At 61.2% G+C, this 18401-nt stretch overlaps 4 protein-coding genes across 11 annotated transcripts in view; 1 reads left to right on the forward strand and 3 right to left on the reverse strand.

The window, feature by feature from the left end:
- Positions 1-6490, reverse strand: part of DCTN1 (dynactin subunit 1) — an 86518-nt gene extending 80028 nt beyond the window's left edge. Inside the window, exon 1 of one of the 4 annotated variants that reach the window (XM_054201783.1) lies at positions 6392-6490. The gene's annotated coding sequence lies outside the window, so the exon portion shown is untranslated. Of the gene's footprint in view, positions 1-6304; positions 6324-6343 lie in introns of those variants that run through there. The other 3 variants (XM_054201785.1, XM_054201784.1, XM_054201786.1) reach the window with 3 other exon arrangements.
- Positions 6491-6737: 247 nt separating this feature from the next.
- LOC128910458 (uncharacterized) lies at positions 6738-10403 on the forward strand. Of its 4 annotated transcripts, XM_054203684.1 has the most exons (4): positions 6738-6959; positions 8399-8556; positions 8662-8828; positions 9058-10403. In XM_054203684.1, exons 1-4 carry the CDS (start codon positions 6838-6840, stop codon positions 10357-10359), a joined length of 1749 nt encoding a protein of 582 aa, XP_054059659.1. In that variant the 5' UTR covers positions 6738-6837; the 3' UTR covers positions 10360-10403. The 4 variants fall into 4 exon arrangements, with proteins under 4 accessions (XP_054059659.1, XP_054059657.1, XP_054059660.1 ...); XM_054203682.1 differs by having other exon boundaries at positions 8399-8828; XM_054203685.1 differs by having other exon boundaries at positions 6900-6959; positions 7877-8828.
- A 70-nt stretch (positions 10404-10473) lies between these two features.
- On the reverse strand, positions 10474-14157 carry LOC128910459 (retinol dehydrogenase 12-like). 2 transcript variants are annotated; one of them, XM_054203688.1, is made up of 7 exons: positions 14075-14157; positions 13712-13906; positions 12222-12461; positions 11996-12085; positions 11736-11924; positions 11029-11135; positions 10474-10917 (listed from the first exon to the last, which is right to left on the reverse strand). In XM_054203688.1, the coding sequence occupies exons 2-7, from the start codon at positions 13866-13868 to the stop codon at positions 10723-10725; spliced, it is 978 nt and encodes a 325-aa protein (XP_054059663.1). In that variant the 5' UTR covers positions 13869-13906; positions 14075-14157; the 3' UTR covers positions 10474-10722. The 2 variants fall into 2 exon arrangements, with proteins under 2 accessions (XP_054059663.1, XP_054059661.1); XM_054203686.1 differs by lacking the exon at positions 14075-14157 and having other exon boundaries at positions 13712-14046.
- Positions 14158-16212: 2055 nt separating this feature from the next.
- Positions 16213-18063, reverse strand: C5H2orf81 (chromosome 5 C2orf81 homolog). Its single transcript, XM_054203135.1, has 3 exons — positions 17752-18063; positions 17393-17599; positions 16213-17118 (listed from the first exon to the last, which is right to left on the reverse strand). The coding sequence occupies exons 1-3, from the start codon at positions 18061-18063 to the stop codon at positions 16213-16215; spliced, it is 1425 nt and encodes a 474-aa protein (XP_054059110.1).
- Positions 18064-18401: the final 338 nt, after the last annotated feature.

Here is an 18401-nt window from a genome sequence, read left to right on the forward strand (position 1 = left end):
GATGAAACTCAACACTGTTCAGCATGACGGGCAGTATACGAAAGGCCAATTTTAGCCCCGTAGCTGGTGCAAGAGCTAGAGGCAAAACTCAGCTCCAGCTCCTGTCCTACCACTGCTAGCAGGAGCACAATCTTATTTCTGTCTCCCAAGAGCCACCTATATGAGGCCAATAACATAGAGAAAAATCTGCTGAGCCATTAAAAACCTTAATTGAAGTTCTCCTTTGCAATGACATCCAGTAATGAACGACAGATACCGTGCTGTTACAGTGAGACTGAGGCCCACCACACCAACCAGTGCAGCCCCACAAATTCTTTGTGCTTTCCATGCGTCTTTATCCCAGCGTGTCCTATTTTATATTTAGACTGTGATCTTTTTGGAACACAGAGTATTGCTCGTTCTGTCCCCGTACACCTATGGCACAGGAACGTTCTTGTCTGCAGCTTGGGCTGCTGCAAACCACAGTAATGCAGGCACTTGACTCTCCCTCTATTCATAGAATCATAGGGTTGGAAGGGACCTCTGGAGATCATCTAGTCCAACCCCCCTGCCAGAGCAGGGTCACCTAGAGCAGGTTGCACAGGAACACGTCCAGGCGGGTTTTGAATGTCTCCAGAGACAGAGACTCCACCACCTCTCTGGGCAGCCTGTTCCAGTGCTCTGCCACCCTCAAAGTAAAGAAGTTCCTCCTCATGTTTAGGTGGAACTTCCTATGATCAAGTTTGTGCCCATTACCTCTTGTCCTGTCGCCGGGCACCACTGAAAAGAGCCTGGCCCCATCCTCCTGACACCCACCCTTTAAGTATTTATAAGTGTTGATAAGGTCCCCTCTCTGTTGCCTTTTTTCCAGACTGAAGAGACACAAATCGCTCAGCCTTTCTTCATAAGAGAGGTGTTCGAGTCCCCTCATCATCTTGGTAGCTCTCTGCTGCACCCTCTCCAGCAGTTCCCTGTCCCTCTTGAGCCAGGGAGCCCAGAACTGGATACGGTACTCCAGGTATTAGAGGCATTCACCACCTAAAATTAAGCATTTTAGCCTGTGTCGCTTGTAAACAACATAAACCAAGGCGTTTGAACCGACACTGCCTGATGATAAGAGACAGGGCTTGCAGGGGTGAGCAACACCTTTGAAGAGAAAGCAGAAAACACCCAAGCCTTATGTCCCCGCACCCCAGCGCTTGGCACAGCACCTGGGACATGACAGTAGCTTGCCCACTGAAGGCCACGCTGACACCCAAGCACCAAGAGAAGATTTTTTCAGGACTCCTTGCCTATTTAAAAAACAAACTGTCAGAACTGGGTGTCTCCTGCAATGCTACCGAACAGGTGGGGCTACTGGCTGTATCCAGGCTGCTGGAAGAGGGGGACGCAGCTGTCGACCCAGCCCAACCCCATGCTCGCCGCAGGGCACCCACCCTAATTTCTGAGGGAGAATCGATCCAAGGCACTAGGACCCGGAGGGCGGGCGCTGCGAGCCTGCGCCCTGCACAGCTGCACCACTGCACAGCTTCAGCCGCAGCCGCGCCGCAGCCGCACCAGGCAGCCACCGCTGAAGGACGCGGCGGCAGGCTCCAGTTGGTGTTCCCTCTACCATAAATGTAATGATCTTCTTTTTAGCTAAAGCCGAAACTCACGGGATCGCAATCGATACAGCCAGCAGCGCTGCCGGGAGATGGTAACCACGGCAACGGACGGAAAAGCAAAGGATGCTGCGGACCAGCCCCGGCTCCCTGGTAGCAGGAGGAGGTCAGTCGATTTTAGCTCATCTCCATCAAAAGTATTCATCCATTATTTCACAGCTGAGCACCCTTCCATGGCCATCGAGTCCCAGCCATCAGCGTGTCTATGTCTTTTAGCCTTCACTGGGTTTAATTATACCAAGAAAAGCCGATTTAAATATATGCGTGATCTGCTTTATTGCTCCAAGATTTAGAACAATCAAAACTGTTTACTCCTTGCGAGACTTTGATCAACTGCTGGAAAAGCAGCTGGTGCATTTCAGCATTTATACGACTGCCTTTGCTTTCTTTTCTGAGCAATTATCATCCTTAACAAACTTCTGCACTCGTTACGGAATTCCTGGCCAGCACGCCCCCTTTCCCTCAGGGGGCAGGTAACTGAGGGCACCCACAGCAAGGCACGACGCCACCTCTCACCAGTCTGTGGTGGCGTTATCTGGGGCTGGGAGTCATTTTACAAGCCATAAAAAATAATCAATGAAAAACCCAGTAGAAGAACACTCCTCATTGTGCCAAGGGGAAGATGTAGCTGAAGAGCTGCATGCCTAGCTAAAACAGTCCCTGCATATTTACAGTCCATTTTCTTCCTTACTGTCTTACATTCTTTAGGTATTTTTCAAACAAACAAGGCAGACTTGCAAACTCTTTAGGAACGGGTGCAAAACCCCCCCACAATTCAGCTTCCACAAGTCCCCCTGGGGATTTGAGGCTTTATAGAATCATAGAATCACCTAGGTTGGAAAGGACCTTTCAGATCATCTAGTCCGGCCATCAACCTAACCCTGACAAAAACTATCACCAAATCATATCTCTAAGCACTATGTCTACCCGGCTTTTAAATACTTCCAGGGATGGTGCCTCAACCATTTCCCAGGGCAGCCTGTTCCAATGCTTATTTAACCTAATAATTTTTCCTAATATCCAGCCTAAACCTCCCCTGGCGCAACTTGAGGACATTTCCTCTTGTCCTATCACCTGTTACTTGGGAGAAGAGACCGACCCCCACCTCGCTACAACCTCCTTTCAGGTAGTTGTAGAGAGCGATAAGGTCTCCCAAGCGTGCCTTAGGTGTGCCATATGCCATTATGAGCATACATGCGTTATGGCGCATTAGTACAACACAACCACCCAAAGAAAAGCCTCAGCTCCCAATGCTGTAGCTCCTGAAGCCTCCCTTCTATTAAAAATAAACAAATAAAAATTGCTCATTGCCCCCTCTCAAGCATTTTGAAGGAACTTAAAAGTGCCTTGCATTTAATTTAGCAAGACACCCTCCTGAGCGCCTGTGAAGTAGGTCACAGTCACTGTCTCATCTTCTTGTTTGGGAACTGAGGGAGAAAGAAAAGGAAAAGAAGAAATTGGTCCAAGGTCACGCAGCAAGACCTTGTCAGGATCTTAAAAAAAACGAAACATAACACCCACATCCTATTTAAAGACCAGCCCTTCCTGGTGAAGTCAATGGCTAATGTCAGAGAGCTCCACCAGGCATGCTCAGGGAACCTCTTGTGCCGAAGAGGAACGGACCGGGAGTTTTTGTCAACAAAAATGAAAAACAAAAAGCACCATGCTGAGTTTTGAGCTCATCTCTGCAATGCTGCAGGATGCAATGAGTCCATGGGCAGAGAGATTTCACTTGCAGGAGCTTATCCTGTCTGTGAAACCAGCCGTGATTTACTGAAACACTGTATTGTCAGCAAAGCCACAAAGAAAGATTTTATTTATCCAGAGGCTTAGAATCTGTAGAGGCTCTTATCTGGCAGAGCCGCTGGGTGCAGCTGGAGAAGACAGCCCCCCGATAGCTCAGCCACAACAGGACAGCAGCACGTCACCACCCTGTTTCTCCACTCTCACCCAAAACTTACTGCCTCAACGCAGTAAAAGACCCATTTAACAAGGAAAGCCTGGTGCAGGCGCTCAGCTCACACACACCGGGCAAATGTTTTGGGAAACTCCTCTGGGGAAGGCTGGCAGAGGGGAGAGCGGTGCTGGTGAGTGGGGAAGAGGGATTATGCTGGCGTCTCTGGGAGGGGAACACGGCAGCGCTGGGGCCAGCCTCCTCTCCCAAGGGTTCGCACCCTCTTGGAGCATGGCTTTGCCCCTGGAGCAAAGACACAGCCCTCTCCCTTTACAAATTCACCTCTCTGCACTGCCAGGGCACGGGACTGGCCCTTCCACTGCCCCAGCACAAGGCCACCGCAGACATGGGATGACACAGTGGCAGTGCCAGCGGCACGGAGCCAGGCAGTACCACCACAGCTGAGAGCAAGGGATGCTCCGTGACACGGTTCAAACACGGGGCTTGTGCCCCTCGCATTGCGGAGGAGAAAATTAATTCCTTCAGAAAAATTCAAGACACTGATTAAACACAGCAATGCTAACTATCAGTGTTATACATGGGCAGACACGCAGCTTTTGACGCACACCCTACAACCTCGTGGACCACAAACTGAGGGACGTGGCCCAGTCTTAATTTGATCAGTCAATTATTCAAATATTCTGCTGACTAATGAGGGTTCCAGTTTGTACTCTCATGCACCCAACAGGCAGAATTCTTAGCTAGAACAGCTATACTGTATCTTTACTAGACTATATGGAAAAAAAGATATTTGGCCATAACAAATCTGCTTTCCTTCTTGGTCACTAAACAGCCATAACGCACACAGGCTAATTAGTCCATTTATCAATTATCCAAACACTGAGTCCTTCCTGCCCCTCCTCCAAATCCAAATTATTCCAATCCAATAGCTAACCCCTTCGGCTTGTGCAACTCACGGTCCTTCCTAAATGCTATTTCTTAAATCTTCTCTTCATTTCTAACAACGTTTTGCCTCAATCTTAAATTTAGAACCAAAATTTCATCCGGATGGGGAAGATGCAGGTTTTCTGTACGAATTTCTCATTCCCCAGCACAGAAACCTTCACAGATCAGAACAGCTCTGTGCGTGGTACACACTACTGGGAAGAGTTGGAAATTATGCTCTGCTCGGAAACAAGATTTTCTCCTGTTTCACAAATAAGAACCTACAGCTCAGCAAACATTTAAAGTTAACGTTAAGGGTTACAACTGCAGAACAAGTTCTATCTTTATCATACTAGCAGAGGAGTTTCCACAGGCAGAGTGCATTATTTTTTTCCTACGGTGCAGATTCCCTCATCCCATAGGACTCTGTCATGGAACTGTTCTGCCACACCCCACGCAAGAAAGCCAGCCACCATTTCTCAGATGGACTGAAGGTTTCCAGCACCACACTGAGGAAAAAGGTGAATTACACTGGAAACAAATCCAAAAAACTGCAGCTACAGACAACAGCTGATTAAAGTGAAAGACAACACTTACTGCTTTTTTTCTTAAAAAAAAAAAAAAAAAAAAAAAAAAAAGAGTTTAACGTGAGTGTCTCTGAACACAGACAGCTCTGCTTCTGTAACATTCCTCAAGGCACGCTGGTCTCTCGGACCTGCTCTCATCTGTTTTTACAATTGCTGCTGGAAATATCTGCATAAAACAGAATCTTTCTTTCTACAGAGGGCTCATGTATTAGTTACTGGTCTCAAGGCAACCGCTACCACTACCTGCAAAGGTTTCCTTCCTCCAAATAACCAGCCCCCCCCAGAGCTGGGTAATGCTGTCACGGCTGTAGATGCTTGTGCCACAAGAAATGACTGCTCAGCATTCCCCACCTGTGTTGCAGCCCCGCCAAGGGGGCTGGGGGCCTCCAGAGCAGAGGAGGGGGACACAGATTCTGTTTGCAGCACAGGCACTGCCTGCAGCGAGAGCAGAGGCAGCGCCACTGCGAGCCCCGCACCACCTGTGCGAGCACGGTGCTGGCAGCAGGGACCCCAAGGTGGGGGAGCTCAGCGCCCACCAGGACGGGAGTTCCCTCTCCCTACAGAACCGCTCCCTGCTTCTGCAAACATTTAAAGTGAACGTTAAGGATTACGACTGCAAACGGAGTTCTATCTTTACTGCACTAGCAGGGGAGTTTCCACAGGCAGAGCGACTGCGTTGTTTTTTTCCTACAGTGCAGATTCCCTCATCCCACAGCAGTCTGTCACGAAACTGCTGGGGGGGGGCAGGGAACAGGGAGCCTCGAGCTCCCACGGGGGGGAACCACAGACCCTGGACCAAACCCTGTTCTGCACCTGCAACTGCTCCCACCCATCATTGACCCCCCATGGGGGTTGGTGTCCCCCAGCACTGCCTCTGCCCCCCCAAAGACACCCCATGGGGGTTGGGGTCCCCCATTACTGCCTCCCCAACCCCCAAGACATCCCACGGGCGTTGCGGTCCCCCACCGTTGCCTCCCCCCTCCCCCCTCCCCCCGACAGACACCCCACGGGGGTTGGGGTCCCTCGGCACCGACCTTCGACCTCCGCTCCACTGGGGGGAGCGCCCCCACCCCAACGCCGAGGCCCCAGCCCACGGGAGGAAATGCCTCCCCTCCCAAGCACACACCTCCCATGGGGGGAGAAGGCGGCCGCCGCCGCCACCCGAGCACCGAGGGGCGGACGCTCCGCACCCCAGCGCCGACACGACACAACGCCCCCCGCCTCCCATCCCAACATACCCTGGGGGGGGAATCCCCTCGCCTCCCATCCCAACATACCCTGGGGGGGGAATCCCCTCCCCGCCCGGCCAAGGCCGCGCCCGGTACCTGCCGCCCGACCGCTCCCCAGCGCCGCTCACCGGATCCCGCTCTCGGAAGCCAGCGGCCCCCGCCCGCCAGCGAGGCCCCCCCGCCAGGCCCCTTCGGGCTGCCCTCCGAGCCGCCGCACCGCCCGGCCGCGCCGCCGGCCGAGCTTGGCGTCAGGCATGACATGGGGCAGCCCTCAGGGGTCAGAAGGGCGGAAGGGGCTTCCGGGCGGCGCGCATGCGTAATGAGGGGAGTGAAGCCGGCCGGGTGCGGGCGGGAGAGCACGCTATGGCGGGGGAGAAAGGACAGGAGGGCGGCGGGCCAGGCCGGGCCCCCGGCGGGCGGCGGAGCGGCTCTGCCCGGCGGCGGAGCGGCTCTGCCCGGCGGCGGGGGGGACCGGGCCGGGCCGCAGCGAGCGGGGCGGCCCAGAGGAGGGGTAGGGCGCCTTGTTCCCGGTAGCATAGGGCATGGCAGGGCGGGGGCCGCCGGCGCCTATAACGGTGGAGCCGGGTCCCGCCCGCCGGGGAGGTGGGGCTGGGCCGGGTGGGAGAACGAGGAGGAAGAAGCGGGACGGGACGTGGAGCCGCCGGTAAGTGCTGCCCGGACCCCGCCGACATGGCGGGGAGCAGGTCCCGGGAGCGGCCCGGGCCCGTTGCCACGGAAACGCCGCTCCCCCCACCCCGCCCCGCCTCCCCCCAGGCCTTAGCGGTGGGTCGGGGCCCAGTCCCGGTCCTTGGGGCAGCGCGGGGCCGGGAGCGGCTCCCCGTCCCCACCGCGGTGGGAGGGGGGGCCAGGCCGGGAGTAGGCGACCCCCGTGGTGTGGCAGGGTCTCGGGGGTCTGTGCCGCCGGGCAGAGCCACGCCGCCGCCTGGAACGGGCGTTGGGCTGGCGGCGACCGGCCCCGGTATCGATCCCTGCGGTGACGGCCTGTGTCCCGCTGGTTGTAACGCTGAACCCTCCAGCGCGGCCAGTTTTCCACCCCCAGTTGCCCACGAAGCTGGCTCGGTTTGCCAGCCAGGAGGCTGTGTCCAGGGCCCTGCTGAAGTGACGGTGTGACACATCCCATCCCCACATTGCTTATCTCATCCGTCCACCCGGCTGGAGGGGCACAGTTTGCCCGTGGTCCATCCGTGATGGCTGCCACGTTTTCACCCATCGTGTGCCCAGAGGCGGCTTCCAGGAGGGTCTTTTCCCAGACCCCAGGGTCTGACCTGCCCACAGTCCCTGGCCCCCTTGGAGGCAGGGCTGATGTTTGCCTTTCTCCAGTTGCTGGGATTTATGAAGCCTTCCCCATCCCAATTAACCCCTCCCCTGCTGGCTGCACTGGGGTGTTTCCTGAGTTTACGGAACCGGGAACTGGGATTCAGTGTTAGTCTGTCTGACGCTTTAGTCACCTCATTGAGATGCAGCCCCTCATTTCTTGCCTAATTGCAGGGACACTAACACAGTGCAATTACCTAAGTGTTGCCAGCCCCAATTAACACCATGATTAACACTTCTCCCCAGCTTCCCAGCACTGTGCTCTCCCGTCCTCATCCTTGGTGCTGCCACGGCTGGCTGCTGGTGCCCGAGCTGCCTGCCAGGAGGTGGTGAGGTTTGAGGTGTCCCTGTTGGTGAGGGGCTGCTATGGTAGTTTGTTTGTCGTGCTCCCTCCTCCGCTCTGCCGCCGGGTTCGGGGTATGCTGTGCCACAGGGAACCGTGCTGGTTAGTCCTCTCTGGTCGCAGTGGGATTTCCCGCCGGAGGGAAATCACCGTGCCGGTGCACAAAGCCAAACAAAACCGAAACCAGCAGCATGCAGCTCGCTGACCCCAGACAAGCCCTGGGCAGAGCAGACGCCCAGCCATGGGCCGTGCCGCAGCGCAGCCGGGCTGGGTGAGGCCACGCGCACTGAGGCAGGACTTTCTTAACCAATTTTGTAGAAATGGTTAAAGTGCACCCAAAATAAAGTTAGGCCCTGAGAAGTCACGGTGCCTGCTGGGGCCCGTGGGCAGCTCCAACCGTGCCCAATCATCCCTTTCCCCCGCAGCAGCCAGATGCCCAGGAGGAAGGAGGTGCCAGTGCTGGGCAGCCTCTGCCTGCAGAGTCTCGCCCGGCACATGCAGAGCATCTGGGTGAAGGACTACAGCGAGAACTACCTGGACGAGTACCAGTTCCGCTTCGTCATGGGCCCCTTTAATGACCTGGGTGAGACGTGGGGTCCAGGGACCCGCTCTGTGCGGGCAAAGAGGAGGATGGGCGAGCGGTGCCGGGACTGTCTCGCTGACCCCTGTAACGGTGGTCCCCCCACAGCCGGCAGCTTGGTGCAGGACCTGATCCGGCTGCTGGGCGAGAGCCGGCGCCTGACGCGGGCAGCGCTGCACCTGCTCCTGCTGCCTCACCTGCGGGAGCTGAGCCTGCAGCCCTGCCCCAGCCTCGCCAGCAACGCCATCGGCCAGCTCGTCACCCTGCGCTGCAAGGTCAGCAGGCTGAGGATGCCCACCCTCCGTGGGGCTGGGTGAGCAGTAACGGGGATGCACACCCTCCATGGGACTGGGTGAGCAGAAAAGGGGATGCCCAACCTCCGTGGGGCTGGGGTAAGGGGGGCAGGGGATGCCCACCCTCCATGGGTGGGTGCAGGGGGGGCAGAGGGGCATCAGTGTCCCCTCCACCCCCCCCTGCTGAGGTGGCTCCATGTACTGATGGCAGAACCTGAGCTCCCTGGACCTGCACGGCTGCAGCCGACTGTCGGTGGATGTGCTGGTGGACCTGGTGGAGGGGCTGCCGCAGCTGAGCCGGCTGGGGCTGGCGGAGACACAGGCCAACGTCCAGGTGCTGTCGGCCGTGGGCTCCTGCTGCCGGCGCCTGCAGGAGCTGGACGTGTCCCACTGCAAGAAGGTGTCCCCGCGCGCCCTGCGGTACCTGGCCTATGACCCACTGGCACGGTCCCTGTGCTGCCCCATGCTCCGCATCCTGCTGGCCCGTGGTCTGGAGCCTTCGGGAGACAGTGGCATGGTGGCAGCACTGGCCTTCTTGCTGCTGGCCCTGCCGCGCCTGGAGTTCCTGGCCCACAGTGCTGTGCCGGACGCCCTCCACCTCCTCCATGGGTGGCAGCTGCACAGCACAGGGGACGCCGAGGGCTTCCCCTCGCTAGAGGAGCTGGCACGGGGGCGGGGGGCTGCCCTGGGGGGTCCCCAGCTCACCCTGCCCCTGCGGCGGGTGGAGGAGGTGGAGGAGCCTGCCCTGGCCACCATCCACGCCATCTGTCCCCAGGTCGAGGAGGCCTGCGTATGGCTCGGGGACAACCCAGGTCCAGCAGGTGGCTGGGAGCTGCTGTGCTGGGGCCACCTGGCCCGGCTGACCCTGGGCTGTGCCGGGCGGCAGGGCCGGGTGCTGGCGGAGGTGTTGCCGCTGGCACAGAGCCTAGGCCCCCGCTTGCAGACCCTGGCCCTGCATGGCTTCTGCTGCCAGGACGAGCTCTCCCTGGCTGCACTGCTCGCCAGCTGCCCCAACCTTCAGGCCTTCAGCGCTGAGCTGCACCCCCCAACAGACATTGACCCCGATGGGGAGATCCCGGACGAGCCGTCCCACTGGGACACCAACCTGCTGCCCCGCAGCCTCCCCCAGCTCCAGAGCTTCTCCCTGACCCTGGCCAGCACCACGGGCACCTTCCTGGCCCGGCACGGGCTGGGGCTGCGTGCCACGCTGGCCTCGCTGCTGTGCCATGCCCCACGCCTGCGGACCCTCCGCCTGCTCAGCGTCCCCTTCCCGTTGGACTCAGTGTTCGAGACAGTGCTGGCGGCGCCGGGTCTGCCCCTGCTCGAGCTGCAGGAGCTCTCGCTGGCTGAGAGCTGGGTGTCCAGCCGCACCGTGCGGCTGCTGCTGGCCTCCGACAGCTGCCTGTGCCGCCTGGATCTGTCCCACTGCCGGGACATCCACCGGCGGGACTATGACGGCTTCCTGCAGGCGGTGCGGAAGCAGCGGCTGGACCTGGACATCACCTGGGAGTAGCCGGCACTGGTTGTACAAGGCTCTTTAATAAAGGAGTTACATCATGGCCAGTGGCACCGTCTATGCCCCAGCACGCCAGCTGTCCCAGCATGGCTGGGCCCTGTGGCCACTCTCCCCTTTTGGAAGGGGCTGCAGGGGCTGGCACATGTAGGGTGATGCCCCTCTGCTGCGCTTTGGGGTGCTGGCACTGCTGGGGTTGGCGCAGCTCCCGGCACTGGCTGCCCCCAGCATGGCGCCCACCCTGGCATCCCGCTGACAGCATCTGTCTATGTGTCCCGGGAAGCCATGGGGACATCAACATGGTGGCTGCAAGCGCCACGTGGCATAGCTGCTGCCATGTCCCCACGCAGAGCTGCTGCTGGCTCAGTGCCGGGGACCGTCAGTGAGCCCCGTCAGCCGCTCCGACTCCTCCCAGAGCTTGCGAGCAAGGCCGGCGTCGCGGGAGGCCATGGAGGGTAACGCCAGCCCACAGTCGCTGTCAAAGTACTTGCCCGTGATGCCTGAGACCTCTTCTGAGACGGCGCAGTAAATTGTGCTGACGGCCCCCTGCTCTGCCGACTGCCGGGCAAAGAGGGGTGAGGAGGGGGCCCAGCCACCCACCCCGCCACCTCTGGGGTCGTGGGGCAGGGGTCCGGGCAGGATTGGGCCCCGTCACCTGCCCCCGCTCACCTTTATGAAGGGGCGGATGAGTTTGAAGAGCATCCGGACAGCCCAGCTGAAGTGGCGCATGATGCTGGTGCTCACCACGCCGGGGCTCAGGGTGTTGGCGATCACCCCTGCCAAGCCACACCATCAGCACCGCGCCAGGAGATGGGGCTGGGGGCTGCAGGGACCCCAGCATGGGCAGGGCCCTGCTCCTGCCCCAGTCCCTGCCTCCAGGGCCCAAATCCCTGGTTGCCATTCCACCTGGAGCAGCAGGAGCAGCCCCAAGCCTGGCCTCGGAGCCTGCTCTTGGCACCAGAGCCACTCCAAGGGATGCAGCCTTCCCTGGCCAGGGCTCTCCCACCCATGGGGTGGTCCCGAGGAGTTTTTACCAGGGTAAAGCAGCGTGGGGTGGTTGGGACAGGCAGATGTCACCAGCGTGCAATCATCCCTGAGAGCCACGTGGCGTAGTATGGCATGGCTCAGCAGGGTACAGCTGGGTGTTGAATGGCATGGCACAGCATCGCATGGCATGGCACAGCATCACATGGCGTGGCATGGCACAGCACCATGTGGCATGGCACAGCACGGCTCAGCACAGCAAGACATGGTATGGCCATGCATGGCACAGAACAGCCAGGCATGGTGTGGCACCTGTTGGCACAGCACGGCATGGCAAAGCACATCTCAGCACGGCAAGGCACAGTAATGGCACGGCTCGGCCTGGCACCCACCTGTGCCCTGCAGGCGCCGCGCCAGCTCGGCAGTGAAGAGGACGTTCATCAGCTTGGTGCTGTTGTAGGTGGCATCGAAGCCTCTGAGCCGCTCCTGCCCGGTGAGGTAGCGGCCATCAGCGGTGCCCGCGCTGTGCCGGAAGGACGAGACGTTGACGATGCGGGCGGGCGCCGATGCCTTCAGGAGATCTGCATGGAGCAGAGGGTGAGAGGGGAAAGGTCCCTTGGACCCCCCCAGCCCCGTGAGCCCTGGCGCTCACCCAGCAGCAGGTTGGTGAGCAGGAACGGGCCCAGGTAGTTGGTGGCAAAGGTCTTCTCCAGCCCCTCCGGTGTGATGGTGAAGGGCAGCCCTGGAAGAGGGGAGCACAAGGCACCATGGGGCCAGGAGCAGGGCAGGCATCGTCCACCACAGCGGGACAGGGAGGTGGACCCCGACCGGGGCAAGGACGAGAGCGGCAGATGCCTGACCCTGACCCCGGTGCGTACCGGTGAGGCCGGCATTGTTCACCAGCACGTCCAGCCGCTTCTCCTCCCGCAGCACGGCCTGGGCGAAGGCACGCACAGAGGCCAGTGAGCTGGTGTCCAGCAGCCGCAGCAGCACCGCGGGGTTGCCGGTGGCCGCACGGATCTCCTCCACTGCCGCCTGGCCCCGCTCACGGTTACGACATGCCAGGATGGTGCGAGCATTCCTGCGGGCCAGGTCCAGGGCCACACACTTGCCAATCCCTGCAGCACACAGAGTGGGCTGGTACCTGACGGGTCCCAACAGCGAGGGGTCCCTGGGGGTCCATGCTCCCGTCCTCAGGGTCTGGGCAGCTCTGGGAACAGGGCAAGGTGATGGAGGGGGACCCCATCCCGGGCAGCTCAGTCACTGTAAGGAGCCCAGCGCTGGAGCAGGGGGTGTCAGCAGGGGACAGAGAGGGGCAGGTACCCTGGGGCCAGTCAGTGTGGGGGTGAAGATGGGGACAAGGCAGGACAGCCACTGCGGCAGTGCGGGAGGGAGCTGGCAGTGGCACGTCACTGCAGCTCAGTCGGCGGCTTAACCCGGGCCACATGGGCAGGATGGCTGCCATGGCCACCGAACCCACCCGGATGCACTGTGCCAGCACCGCTCCACATCAGTGCTCCCACATGGTGGGAAACGACAAGCACCAGGTGGGGACATCCTGTCCCTGGGCACAAAAGGGGACACCCCAGCCCTGACACACGGACCCTGCTGCACCCCTAGCTGCATGTGTCCCACCGCCCCCGGCTGTGCCAGCCCCAATCCCGTGCTTTGCAGCGGGATACAGGTGGGAGCAGCGACCCCATCCCCAGCGCGCAGCTCCGTCTCCGGCACAGTGTGGTGCCCCGGGCGGCTGGCAGCGTGGTGGCCTGGGCTGTCAGTCATTAATCCAGCCAGGGCAGAGTCCAGCCGCAGAGGCTGGGCTGGGGCTGCAGGCATGGGGCTGCTGAGAGCCCAGCGAGGCAGAGCTGCTCGTGGGTAGAGGACGCCGGCCGATGTGGCTCGCTGGGAGCTGGCTCCTGGGCATGCAGTGCAGTGGCCAACGGTCAGCACGGTGCAGAGGATGTCTGAGGGCACCCAGTGAAAGCGTGCTGTGGGCACCGGGTACTGGAAGCGCATCGTACACGCTCAGGGACCGGCCACCAGCCACTCCTGCAGCCATTTCCACCACTAACACAGGGCCTGTGGTCCGGCAGATGGAGAAGGGGGACCCGCATTCCCTGTGGGCTGCCCCACAGCACCGTGCCATCATACCGTCACCCATACACATGCCCCCGACCCCTTCTCCATGCCTGGGAAGCAGGGATCTACCACCTGCTCCAGCACAAAAGGAGAGTGGCTGGGTCCCATGTCCAGGCAGGACCCACAGCCTGGCACCCGTGTTCTGCATCTCCCCGGCACCATGGTCCTTCACACACATCCCCCAGCCCCACCCCGACCCCAGCAGCCCGTGCCACCAGTCCCCGCTCACCACTGTTGGCTCCGGTGACAATCACCGTCTTGCCAGTCAGGTCAGTGGGACACTTGCGAGGGTCCCAGGTGCGTCTCCTCTTGGCCCAGAGGAGCAGCCCCAGGAGCAGCGTGAGCAGGAACCAGCACGGGTGGCTGCAGACGCTCGGCAGCTCCATGGCTGGGGCGCGGGGTCCGGCTGGGGCACTGGGTGTGTCTGGGGGACAGAGTCCAGATGGGGCTGGAGGTCAGCCGAGGACCTTCACCCAGCCCGGCAGCCCTGGCATGGCACGGTCCCCTCCTGCCCCCCACGGTTCCCTCCTGCCCCCCAACCCTCTGGGAGCGGAGGGACAGCCAGCAGGAAAGTGGTTCACCGGGCTCGTACCTCAGGAGGGACAGAGCAGGCAGGAGGTTGAGCTCCGCCTCCCTTGTGCCAACCCGGGGCTGCTTGCCCACGCTGGCTGGGGTGGCCCCCACCAGTCCCAAGGCCAGCTGCTGCAGAAGGGGCAATGTCCACTAGGCAGCCCCAAGGTCCCTGTCCTGCTGCATGGGGACACTCGGCCACGAGCCAGGGCTGGAGACATGGCTCTGCAGGAGAAGTGACCTGCTGGAGGGGTTTGTCAAGGCGGGGGGGGGCACCATCGAGGGGCCCCGGGGTGCCAAGCTGCACCCAGAGCACATGGGGAGATGGAGGTTGCAGCCTGGGGGTGGCCACACAGTGGGGTGGGTGTCCAGGCAGACCCCTGCACACACTGTCCCACCGGAGCGGCCCTGACTCAAGGTCTCCATCCTCCCGACTGGGCTGGCAGCAGGTATGGATGGCCCTTCCCCAGACATGCTCCCGGTCAGCCCCTTCTGGGGATTTTAGTAGCTCAACCCAGGAATGGGACCAGCTTTTCCAGTGCTCCTGCAGCCTCTGAGCCTCTGGCGCTGGATGAGCAGCACTGGCCCCAAGCGATGGTTGGAGTTGATGATCTGAAGGGCCTTTTCTAACCTAAATCATTCTATGATTCTAAGCTGCTGCCATTCCCTGGCCGCATAGCCTCAAAATCCTCCAGTGTTTCCCCGGCTCCTGCCCCGGCTGAGCCGTCCCCAAGCTCAGCTGTCCCTGAGCATTGCCACAGCCAAAAATGGGTTCTTTATAGAAAAAAAAAAATGGGGGGCTTGCACAGCCAGAGCACTGCTGGAGCTGGCGAACAGCTCTCTGGTGGCTCAGCCCTGCCAGCCCCGGTGGCTTTGGGTGCAGGGAGCAGAGTTGGGGCCACCTGCCAGGGAGGCAGCCAGGCTGCTCCGCACAGGCAGAGTGGCTTGGAGGTGGCCGCGCCTCCGAGGACAGGGACCTGGGCCAGCAGCGCCGCCCGGGGACACAGGGCGGTGGCAAAACCCCAGGGAGAGCTCATGCGTTAAAGCCACACACAGGTATTTCACCCTGCTAAATCCCTTTCATTTCTTGTTTGGTGGCAAATGAGCTGCAGGGTATGCAGCTGCGTGTGGTTACACGCTGAAAAATGTCCTGCTGGCTGTGGTGTGGCATGTGACCACCCTGGGTGTCCCCTGCCCAGGCGGTGGGCAGCCCCAAGGCACAGGGTGCCCTGGCTTCCCTGAGTTTTCCTTCCTGTCTTGCTGGCGACCGTTTCTTCCTCACCTCCTCTCCATCAGCAGCAGGGATCTGTGAAGGATGAGGAAGCAGCGGCCCTTCAGCCACTCCAGTCCGTCCCCGTGGGCAGCACTGGGCAGTGGCAGGGATGGTGGCTCCGTGGGCTGCTGCGGACTTTGCTCCCAGCCCCACATTCTGGTGCAGGAACTCACCAGCTTGGTGGTGCGACAACCACAGGGCTGGTCTTCGGCAGGGGACGAGAGCTGAGTGACAGAAACTTCTTTATTTTACTTCTCTTTTCACTAGCAGAGCTTGCAAAGGGCACCGAGCTCCCGGCCTCACGGAGAAGCCGAGGAGCCTGCACTGCCCTGTGGTGCCGCATCGGTGCCCTGCCCTGCACCGGACATGGCCCTGGCTGCCGTAACTCGTGGGGATGCAAGGTAAGGTGGAAACATGCCCAAAGCCATGAGCAGGGAGCCCACCCAGGTCAGGGGGTTCCTCCAGGAGCTCGGGCATCCAGAGGCTGCGCTGAGCTGCAGAGCAAGGGCAGCACCCAGCAGGGCACCCAGCCACGGAGCTGCTGGAGCCAGTTTCCCAACAGAGGAGCTCTGGGATCAGGGGCCAAACAGGCGGGTCTGCTCACCGGAGTGCAAGGGGGAGGAAGCCCACAGGGCACCACCAGCCTCCCGCAGTGCCGCGGCTCCTGCCCAGGGTGGTGGCTGCCCTGCGGAGCGGGGACATGGCACATCGGGAGCCCAGAGGACACAGCCCGGCTATGCTGTCATGCTGGAGCTGCCATGAGCAGTGGGGACAGTTGTGGGAAATGTGTGGGACATGGCAGGGACCCAGGCAGGACTGCCCAGGAAGGGACCAGGGAGGGGGCTGGCACCCCAGGGGTGCTGGGGCTGTGTGCGGGTGTGCTGCTTTCAATGCTCGCCATCACCCGTGACCTCCCTGGCTGCAATGGCCGGGAAGGGCACGGTGGGGCAGATGGGTCTCAGATACCCCGTCTCCTCCTCCTCCTCCTCCTCGCCATGGACAGGGATGCAGAGCCCACGCTTCACGCTGCCGCCCCATCTGATGGTCACGCCGGGGGCCAGCTGAGCAGAGTCCAGCAAGGAGCCGAGCTGCCGGGGCAGGGAGCTGCGGGGCTGCGGGGACCCTGGGGGGCACGGCTGGAGCCATCGCCCCCCTGCAGCAGCCAGCCCCTGGGACAGCGGTGAGTTGCCCGGCTCCTGTCCCCGGCTGTGCCAGCGGGCACCCCGGGAACACACCGGTGGCTTGGCCTCTGCACCTGGGTCCAGCACCTCCACCTGGGGCCTGATCCAGCGCTCAGGCCGGCGGCCGGGGCCCAGCCTGGGGACCCCCAGGATGGTGCCAGTCCCTTCTTGCTTCACCCCCACACTGCGCCGGGGCCTCCCTGGCTGAATTGTTTCCATGCTGGCGCAGGAGGGAGGCAACAGCGGTGGCCTGTGGCTGCTGGACCCCGCCATGCCTCTCCCCTCCATGTCCCCGTGGGATCCCTGCTCCGGCTGACCCAGGGGCTCAGCAGGGACCCAGGGTGGGCAGGGAGCCGGTGGCCTGGCTGGGCAGAGCAGGGCTGGCCGACGTAGCGGGGGCCAGGCCTGGGGATGTTTTCCCTCAGGGGGCTGGGTAGCGATGACCGCCTTGTCCCGCAGCAGCTCCGGGCGGGATGGCCCTGGCGCAGGCAGGACGGTGCTGGTGGTGGTGACCTGGCCAGGACACAGGGGCTGCGTGGGGGGAGCTCCAGGCTCGGCAGTCGCTGGAGGGTCCTGCCTTCCATGCTGGCGCGGGGGCTGCGCACCGGAGACCTGCCCAGGAGGGGACAAAGGGGGACCTGGTGTGGGCCGGGGGTGTCGAGGTGCCTGATGGGGCTGACTTGGTGTGGGCGACCCCCCGGCTCCTCAGGGGGTGTTCAGGGGAGGCTGTGCCCTGCCAGGGGCTGTGCAACAGCACCCAGAGGACCCCCCCTCACCGGGACGAGGGTCTCAGTGGATATTCCACAGCCCCAGAGGGCTCACATGCAGGCGACAGGAAAAGCTCGGCCACCTGGGGGCCACGGCATGGTTTTGTGGGCCATCTCACCTCTCCCGGGCATGGGGACAGACGGGTACACAGGACAGGAACGGAGCCCTGCGCCCAGGAGTCTGCAGTGCAGGGCTCGGGTTCCTCATCCTCCTGCCAGGAGCCGTCTCCCTCGGTGTCTGACTCCCCCTCGTCCCGTGCCAGGAAGCGCCACTGGGCGATCTGCAGGAGGGCATCCCGCACCTGGCCCACGGTGAAGGGCACGCACTGCGGACAGAGACAGGGCTGAGTCCCCCCTGCCCCGCTCGACACTTTGTGCCCTCCACCCTCTTCCACACCACGGAGCGGGAGCTGCAAGGGACCCACGCTCACCCCAGGCACTCAGATCCCCCCCAAAAGCAGGGTCTAGGTGCGCTCACCTGCTGAGCCGCATAGGCTTTGGAGCACTCATCCATCACACGGCCCAAGAGCTCTGCGAGGATGTCCCCGACGTCCTCGTCACTTTGCTCAGCCCTGAGCAGGGAGAGCCATTCCTCCTCAGGCAGGCGCCCGGGGACAATGTCGGCTCGGGCAGCGGTGACAGTGGGTGGCCGGGATCTCTCCCCGCGTGACTTGGAGGTGGCCGCCCGCTCCCGGGGGGTCATTTTCTGCAGGGAGATGTGACAACCCTTGAAGCTCCTGCTTCTCCTGCAGCCTGAGGCAGGGGAACGCCAGAATGGCCCCAGGACCATGCTGTTACTGGGATGGATATAGCCCGAGGTCCCTCTCAGCTTGAGAGGGACCAGAGACAAGATCCCCCTCACACATGACCCCAGAGGTTTCTGCTTTCCCAGGCTCCTGGCAGCAACACCGGGGTATGGGGGGAGCGGGGAGATCCTCCGTGTCCCATCCCACGGTGGGGGCATCTCTAACATGGCATCCCGGTGCTACCCATGGCACCCCCTGTGTACTTCAGCTATTCCCAGCATGCCCTGATACACCCCAGTACATCCCAATACACCCCAGCATGCCCAAATACAAGCCAGCACACACAAATATACACCTGCACATCCCAGCACGCCCCAGCGTG

Source organism: Rissa tridactyla, chromosome 5 (genome assembly GCF_028500815.1).
Source record: "Rissa tridactyla isolate bRisTri1 chromosome 5, bRisTri1.patW.cur.20221130, whole genome shotgun sequence".
Lineage (NCBI taxonomy): Eukaryota > Metazoa > Chordata > Aves > Charadriiformes > Laridae > Rissa > Rissa tridactyla.

Excerpts from the sequence above, each read along its gene's own strand:
- LOC128910459 (XM_054203688.1), bottom strand. The coding sequence starts at position 13,868 with ATGGAGCTGCCGAGCGTCTGCAGCCACCCGTGCTGGTTCCTGCTCACG. Across the intron at positions 12,086-12,221 it reads GAACAATGCCGGCCTCACCG|GGCTGCCCTTCACCATCACA; the intron begins GTACGCACCGGG and ends CCCCTCTTCCAG. Across the intron at positions 11,136-11,735 it reads GCGGCGCCTGCAGGGCACAG|GGGTGATCGCCAACACCCTG; the intron begins GTGGGTGCCAGG and ends GTGGCTTGGCAG.
- C5H2orf81 (XM_054203135.1), bottom strand. The coding sequence starts at position 18,063 with ATGGTCCTGGGGCCATTCTGGCGTTCCCCTGCCTCAGGCTGCAGGAGA. Across the intron at positions 17,600-17,751 it reads AAGCCTATGCGGCTCAGCAG|TGCGTGCCCTTCACCGTGGG; the intron begins GTGAGCGCACCT and ends CTCTGTCCGCAG. Across the intron at positions 17,119-17,392 it reads TGTCCCCATGCCCGGGAGAG|GTCTCCGGTGCGCAGCCCCC; the intron begins GTGAGATGGCCC and ends CCTCCTGGGCAG.
- LOC128910458 (XM_054203682.1), top strand. The coding sequence starts at position 6,838 with ATGGCAGGGCGGGGGCCGCCGGCGCCTATAACGGTGGAGCCGGGTCCC. Across the intron at positions 6,960-8,398 it reads GACGGGACGTGGAGCCGCCG|CAGCCAGATGCCCAGGAGGA; the intron begins GTAAGTGCTGCC and ends TTTCCCCCGCAG. Across the intron at positions 8,829-9,057 it reads TCGTCACCCTGCGCTGCAAG|AACCTGAGCTCCCTGGACCT; the intron begins GTCAGCAGGCTG and ends TACTGATGGCAG.